Raw genomic sequence first — 7,812 nt, forward strand, 5'->3', positions numbered from 1 at the left:
TGATTTATAAACAATTTCCTGTAAGCAAACAAAGAATAGCAGATAATTTCATACAAAACCTCATGGCAGAAATTAATTGTTCAACAAAATGTATTTTTTACAGACACATGTAGATTATTTAACCTTGCAATATTATTTAAGAAAGTCAATACCTAATCTTTATGAAAAACAAATAAGTAGAATAAGAATGTCTTCCCATAACCTTGCAATTGAAACTGGCAGGCATATAAATATTGTGAAGGAATTACGATTTTGTGAATTTTGTAAAAATATCATAGAAGACGAATTTCATTTTATTTTAATTTGTCCCCTATACAAGGACTTGAGAAGTAAATATATTAAAAGATATTACTGGAAAAAACCATCCGCATTCAAACTAGTCCAATTATTAAGTGTACAAAACTTTTTCTGAGCTTTGTAATTTAGGTAAATTTCTGCATTTAGCTTTTAAGTTAAGAGATGAAAAAATGTGATTCATTCTTCGTTTGTCCAATCATTATTTCAGTAAATTTATTAACATTTGTTATGTGATTCAAAGTTTTTATATCTAATGTATAGACGCGCCATACCAAGTGACTTCATTATATAAACTAGGCGCTGTTTTTTCATGTATTGATACCATACCATACCAATCTGTTTTTTCTCAATTATATTTGTCATAAAACTGTGATAATACGTATGTATTAAGCAATAAAGAATAATAATCCATATATATGTATGTTAACTTCACAACAACTGTATTACTTACTTGGCAATGACTGGTATAGAGAGAGTTTCTGATATACTGTAGTCTTCATAACTTACTAATAGCAATGAGTGGTATATAGAGAGATATTTTTGATATAGTCTTGATGACACCATTACTTTCTTAGCAATGACTGGTATAGAGAGAGTTTCTGATATAGTTTTGATGACATCATTACTTACTCAGCAATGACTGGTATATAGAGATATAGTCTTGATGACATCGATACTTACTTAGCAATGACTGATATAGAAAGAGTCTCTGATATAGTCTTGATGAGATCATTACTTACTTAGCAATGACTGGTATAGAGAGAGTTTCTGATATAGTCTTGATGACGTCATTACGATTAGGATGTCTTGGTCTCTCCTCCTTTGTACGACCATGGACACCTATTGCCGACACACCTGTACTCTCTATTAGTCTAGCTAACTTGAGTGTATCCTCCAACTGAAATTTAATTCTTCTATATAAATTAAGTAAATCTGATTGGTTACAAAGATGCTTCAAAAAGACATAATGTTACCCTCTGAGAACAGAAACAACAGCTGCATTGATGCTTGTGTATTGTGTATGCCTGTTAAATATTGAAATTTTTCATTCTCAGAAAACCAGAGCTAAATGTGGGATGGCCAAGTTCGACAAATGAAGTAAAAAATAACTACTTAAACTTTATTTTCTTTGTTAATTATATTTGCTGGATTGCTGTACATACGTTTGGAAAGACTCGGATCTTGCATGTGACAGGAACTGATAGTCCATTAACAAGGGTGGTCAGAATCTAAACAGAAAAAAAAATCAGAGGTGTTTGTTTTAATGGTCAAGCATATCATCCATTAGAAAAATACATACGGTAAATTCTAAATCTCCAAGTAAGGATTAAGAGTCATTGGATAAGACAGAAACTCAAAAAGACATAAAAAATCTATGTAAGATGGAAGTTATCAAAACATAATTTGTTATAACAATCTACTTTTTTTTTGGTTAAACTGACCTCTTTGACCTTTTCTGGTTGAGTAAGTAGAGCAGCTCCCATTCCTCCCTGATAAATAACAGTAAAATGTGTTATAGGGGTAAAACGAGAGGACCACGGGTAACATTGCTAACATGTCATCTTTACAGAGAATGAAATTCCATAAGTAGTTGTAGATGTTTTAAAAAGAAACTCAGACTATTACTTTGATTAAATAAAGATTAAATTATTTTTGTAATGTATATAATAAGAAAATAGTCGTTTAGTAGGGAAACTGCTCACCTTTATTGAAAATTCTTTTGGACAACCCATATTAACATCAACACCAGCAACCAGGTCTTGTCTGTCAAAAGGCATGAGAAAAAAAAAAATAAAATATACATTCAGCTCCTTGAAACTCACATATATGCACAAAAAGATATACACAAGTATTTTTCTCATGTGTCTTAATTTTGTTCTTCGAATCTATGATTCAATAAATAAAGATAAACAATCTTTATTTAAAAAAAAGACCCTATTATACTCTTATGAAATATACTCTTCAAAAAAAGAAACGCATAGTAGGAACAATGCCCTGAAAATTTGTTATAGTTTTGTCATACCTTTTATTTTTGTGTGGATACGATGTATTCGAGTGAAATAAATGATTTTATAATGCAATTGTTAACTTTACAGCTATTCTACAAGTCTCACAGACAAAAAGACCTGATTTTGCAAAATTTCCCCCAAAATTTTGATCTCAATTTTCATTTGTTGAATTCCGATGCAATTCCTTCAGATACAAAGGGGCTATCAAAAGCGGGGGTTCTCGATATTTTGAATCTGGTTTTATCTGAAAAATGACGCTTCCTAAAATTGCTGCATCTTATTGTTGTGTGGCACAAAAAGGAAAATGGGCGACTGGAAGCAGGGGTACCGCAATCTACAATTGCAAGAGGTTTTAATGTTACACGCAGACCATATCTAACCTATAAAACATAAACCATTAACATCGAACACCCAATGTTCGCAAAAAATATGGTAGACTACGAGTGACATCAGCAGCACAGCATCACTTCCGAGGATTACGCAAATTGCATGAATGTAATGCAAGGACGTCATCTAAAGCAGTAGGTATCCCTGAACTGCACAGATCATCTAACAAGACCGTTTTCAGTTGACTACGAATTATTGCAAGAGGATTATTCATGCCATTGTTCCGACCCCACAACACCCCAAATATCGACTTCAAAGATCTCAGATGAATAGAGTATGACCACAACATCACTGCTGAACATTTTGGTTAACCTGCTTGTCCAGAATGTTTATCTGAAAGCCTCTTATAAGTTTAAAAGTGCTAATGCTTTTTAATGAAGGTTAGATAGATAACTGCCTCCAGGACGTTAAAAAAGTTGGTGGTGGTAGTGTAATGATATGGAAAATGGTATTATAAGAAAGTAAGATTGATTTGGTTCGAATTCAATGGATTTTGATGGAAAAAGGTACTCTAACCATATTCAACCTACACATACCCATTCAATTTTGCAGCATCCTAGAGCCGTATTGCAATCTCACATTACACAGCCACATATGGCTCGTTTGACACACCTATTCTTCCAAAGAAACAACAACCTGTTTCAGTCACAGTCATCTAAATCGCTAGATTTAATCCAAATTAATCAGCATTGGACAAAATGGATTGACATGATTTGCCAAAGACAATCGCATCCCCAGACTCTGCAACAGCTGACTAAAGTTCTTCATTTGGAGTGGGAGAGTATTCCTATACAGTTTTTATTACACACATTTGCTTCCATTAGATGCCGTTTGTGGCTATCATTTGTGTCTGCGGGGGGCATACCAGATATTGATCTTTAATGGTCTTAAACTGACTATAATTTTAAAATTGTTGAGTAATTATGACATTTAGATAGTATTCCTGTCGCTTACCACATTTCTGTTTTATCAATGCATCATTTTACATAATAATCTTTATGTTCAATGTGTCACTTAAATTCTACGATGCGTTTCTTTTTTTGAAGAGTATAGTTATTTAATGATACATCTAAATCAGAATTAACTTACATTTTCTGAGCAGCTTTCAGTGCTCTTTTGGCATCTGCTGTGCCCTAAAGATAAACTCTTCAGTATTATACAACTTACTTCTTTCTCACAAGAATTGAACAATATACAGTGTTGTTAGCTGTAATCCAAATATCCTTACTAATAGAAACTCAAGGAATGAAAAACGAAAAAAAAAAAAAAAGAAGCCACAAGGATTGTATACAATATGAAGTAAAATAATTGACAATACTTGTGAAACACTTACTATTTGAAAGATAAGTTTGTCTTTTTCCTCAGGAAATGTCCTAAAAATGATGGTTCCATCACTCAAAACAAAATCCACTGTTCCAAGTGCAGCTTTACCCCAAAAAATTGAACAAGATGAAAAGTTACATTTTAAAAGAAGGAAACAATTCGCACTGAACAGATATTTTTTTCAGGCAGATTGCAAACAGGATTTGAGCCCATATTGATTTTCATTAATTGACTTAAGAAAAAGCAGAACTCTGGCTTATCATGATAATATACTAAGTTTAATCTAAAAACCATGAGCAGATATTTTTAAAGAAATAATGCATATTCACTAAGTGATACATGTAAACAGAGTAGTAATACCAGAATCCCTGACACAGTCGAACAGAAATTCAGAATTTTGGAAATGGTCATCTTATTTATATACTTTTGTTTGTTTGATAAATATACAGGAAGAAGATTATTGTAGAATTTATACATTTCCACTATACAGTCAGTAGGGGGTTCCATCCTTTCACTAGATTCTGCAGAATTCTGGTAAAGCCAAGAGTTTGACTGCTTGTTCAAAAGTAAAGAAGGAGTTTTTTTTTGAAGACTGGATTAATTTTGTGGTTTTTATCATATTACCCCACTCCTCTGGCACCAAAATGAAATGATGGGGAGGGGGGGGGGGGGTTAATTTTGTTTCAATGTGCAATGTCAAAATTGGTTCAGCAGTTCCATAACATAATTTGAATGGTTAAAATGTTAATTCATGATACATTGAATGACTGACAAATCAGAGTGAACTAAGGTGATAATCGTGACATAAAAAAGTTTAAGAGTTAAGCAACTAAGATTAAGAGGAACTCTTAACTAAGATATGTTAAAGTCATGTTGTTGAATAAAAACAGAGAGAAAAAAAATAATACTCAGGTTTCAATAAAAAAAACTGTTTTTAAATTTATTATTTGTATTCTTGACATTCCAAATAAAATACTTACCATTCTCAATTCTCTTTGACTTGAGAATTTTGAAGTCAATAATTTCCTAAAAATATGCAGTATAAATATAAGTTCAGGATTTTAAAAGAAAAACACAACATGCACGAAAAAAAAAATTTTCTGAACTGTTTTCCATCGGATGGTTAACATGTTTTGATCTTTGATGTGAAATAAATTGCCCAATTCTCATTGATGTTGATGTTATTAGAAACTTAAGTATGGTAATCCTTAGTGGGACATTTTAATGCAGATATTGAACAATAATATTTGAGACAGAGAGAAAAAACCTTACCTCACAATATACCAAGTCTGCCCCGTATTTCACAGCAAGTAGCCTCATGGGTAAAGTTCCAACCCTGACCATTGGGGCAAGCATGGTCTTATTCTTGTACAAGTCAGAATTTTTTACCATGTTTCTGTTAAGATATGCAATATCTTTAAATGCAATTACATCATTTTGTATTCAACTTCAAGTATAGCCTATCTTCTTTTGAGCTGCATAAGATCTTAATTGATTACAGAACTAGATTTTCAAAAAATCAAAATATTGTATATAGTTTACATATGTTCAAATCTCCCATCTACTTTACCTGAATTTAGTAGAAAATAGGTTTTACAACTGAAAATTTCTTTGACACATCTCATTTCATGGGCGCAGACATCTTGGTCAGCGTTTCTTAAACGTACTATTGATTTGTCAAGAAAAACATTACATTCAAACACTTAAGAGACGTAAATGCTTGTACGCATGCGTCCAAAGATTTTTCTTATGGCGGCTTATTTACACATGTGAAAGTAAAGAAAAACTAGAAAGGTAAATTATGCTTTTAATTCACTTGTAGTCACGTTTGCCAGCTTTGTTCGGTACTGATAATGATCAGCTGCAGTACTTGGATAATGCAGAACAAATTTATTTGTACATAATGACATGAGATGAAAGTTTGTAAATGTCTTTTTTTTATTTAGAGAATGGAAACAGATGTGGCTGACTTCTCTGATCTTCAGCAACAAGCAGAGCACCTGACAGCTGAATTTGACAGTGCCTCTGACCTGCCACGAGTGAACAGAAACATTGCCCAGATCCTAGAGGCAGGGTCCCGACTTCTGTCTAAAGTTGCTCCAATCAGTCAGGATTCCACTGATGTCAGAGCGTATGTCGAAATAGAAGCACTAATTAAATTAATATATATTTATAAATTGCTCGTTATTCATTATATACATGTAAATCATTTCCAGCATGAGTTCTTTTTTTATTGCCACTAAAGTTTGATGTGTTATACTTTGTTCTTTTAGGTCTATATTGCTTGGCACTAAAGGATACGATGTCCCCAAAATATCTCAGAAACTAGAAGGATTAAGTGCCGCCAAAACATTTGAACCTCTTGAACCTGTAAAAGACACAGACATTCAAGTAATTAGCTTTATCATTTATTTCTGTATTTCCGAATGATGTAAGCAATTCCCTATCTTTTTATTTACTGTTCTTTATACAAATAATTTAATATTTGTTCATGTATTTTTAGAGTTTTCTCAAGAATGAAAGAGAGAATGCTTTATTGGCAGTCATAGAGCAAACACGGAAACACGTAAGATGAATCTTGAAGTGAATTTTGAACCTGCATTCCTATAACAGTTGAATTTTTATTTTTAATGTTTTACTCTTTTCTACCTCATAACTTTTGAAGACATTTGAGGAATCTGAAAGGAGACACTGGGAATGCATGGAGAATGAGTGGGAGAGAGAAAAACAGAAGATCCTGAATACTCTACGAGGATTAAATCAGGACACAACAGATTTACAACCAGAGGCAGAGGTAAAAGAATGGCTTTGTATGCAAACTGCAAGTAGTCTAGATAATGGTAAAATTTGCTTTTAAATTTAAATTTAAGTGTATAAATTTACAAGGGGCCAATTTCATTTGTCACTGATCGGTGTACGCCAAATTGCGCCGGTCATATGACTGGCGTAAAATGGCTAAGAGGCAGATTAAGTTAACCAGCAAAAACATTTTTAAAAAATGAATAATTACGCTAAATGATAATCAATTAATGAAGTTTTATCACTTTTTACATTATGTCTTAGTAGAATAAATCAAAATTCAATTAAAAAAGAACCATGGACCTCATGAATAATTTTATTTTTAGAAAATAAAAACATAGTTTAAATATATGAATAGAGATTTGCTCAAAATATGCAAACAAATAAAGAACATGTCGATTTGGTAGGAAGTATCTGCATTTTCACAGTTGTTTTCCCTTCCTGCCATATTTCTAACACCGGCGATTTCCTCGCCGGTCATTTTAGACTGGCGAGATCAGCGTACGCCGGCAAACCTTCCCCGATCAAACGAAGCAGCAATCCGGGTTACGAAAGGTCAAGTGGTGCATTCGGCGTGCGCCAGTATGACAAATGAAATCCTACCAAGACTTACCATTGTATGTCCTTTTTTATTGACAGAGTTTTGCAGTAGATCCTGTTAGTATGCATGGCAGAAGCAATTTAAATAACATAGAGATGGCATATGCTAGACAGGTTTGTATTGAAAATCAAGTGGACAAAGTTTATTTAAATGTTCAACTGGCTTAAAATGTCACAAAAATCTTTTTGTATTATTAAATTGTTAAAGAAAGAGTAAAGCTTGATTTCTTGAATTATTTTGTACATCTTTACTACATTATGAATTAGTTTTCTTAATTTTCATATGTTGATTGATAGGTGTACATGTACAATGAACAAGTTTTACAAGGCAGTATCCGACCAAACTTAGCTGAGGCTTTCTCGGAGGTTGCTAACAGTCTGGATGATAAGGTATGCT

At 32.8% G+C, this 7,812-nt stretch overlaps 2 protein-coding genes across 2 annotated transcripts in view; one reads left to right on the forward strand and one right to left on the reverse strand.

The window, feature by feature from the left end:
* LOC134281442 (tRNA-dihydrouridine(20) synthase [NAD(P)+]-like) overlaps positions 1–5,803 on the reverse strand; it is an 11,171-nt gene extending 5,368 nt beyond the window's left edge. The window contains exons 1-9 of the mRNA XM_062763907.1: positions 5,587–5,803; positions 5,289–5,412; positions 4,997–5,042; positions 4,027–4,118; positions 3,783–3,826; positions 2,001–2,061; positions 1,740–1,787; positions 1,461–1,526; positions 1,038–1,195 (exon numbers count right to left, since the gene is read on the reverse strand). Of these exons, the coding sequence (XP_062619891.1) occupies positions 1,038–1,195; positions 1,461–1,526; positions 1,740–1,787; positions 2,001–2,061; positions 3,783–3,826; positions 4,027–4,118; positions 4,997–5,042; positions 5,289–5,408 (635 nt within the window). The 5' untranslated portion in view covers positions 5,409–5,412; positions 5,587–5,803. The remainder of the gene's footprint in view (positions 1–1,037; positions 1,196–1,460; positions 1,527–1,739; positions 1,788–2,000; positions 2,062–3,782; positions 3,827–4,026; positions 4,119–4,996; positions 5,043–5,288; positions 5,413–5,586) is intronic.
* Positions 5,804–5,956: 153 nt separating this feature from the next.
* Positions 5,957–7,805, forward strand: LOC134281443 (nuclear pore complex protein Nup93-like; the record flags this gene model as incomplete). Its single annotated transcript, XM_062763908.1, has 6 exons — positions 5,957–6,147; positions 6,290–6,407; positions 6,520–6,582; positions 6,682–6,810; positions 7,455–7,529; positions 7,713–7,805. Coding segments are annotated over exons 1-6 (660 nt in total), but the record flags the coding sequence as incomplete, so codon positions are not given.
* Positions 7,806–7,812: the final 7 nt, after the last annotated feature.

This window comes from Saccostrea cucullata, unplaced genomic scaffold (assembly GCF_032062105.1).
Source record: "Saccostrea cucullata isolate Sc308-1 unplaced genomic scaffold, CSIRO_AGI_Scuc_v1 ctg5108, whole genome shotgun sequence".
Lineage (NCBI taxonomy): Eukaryota > Metazoa > Mollusca > Bivalvia > Ostreida > Ostreidae > Saccostrea > Saccostrea cuccullata.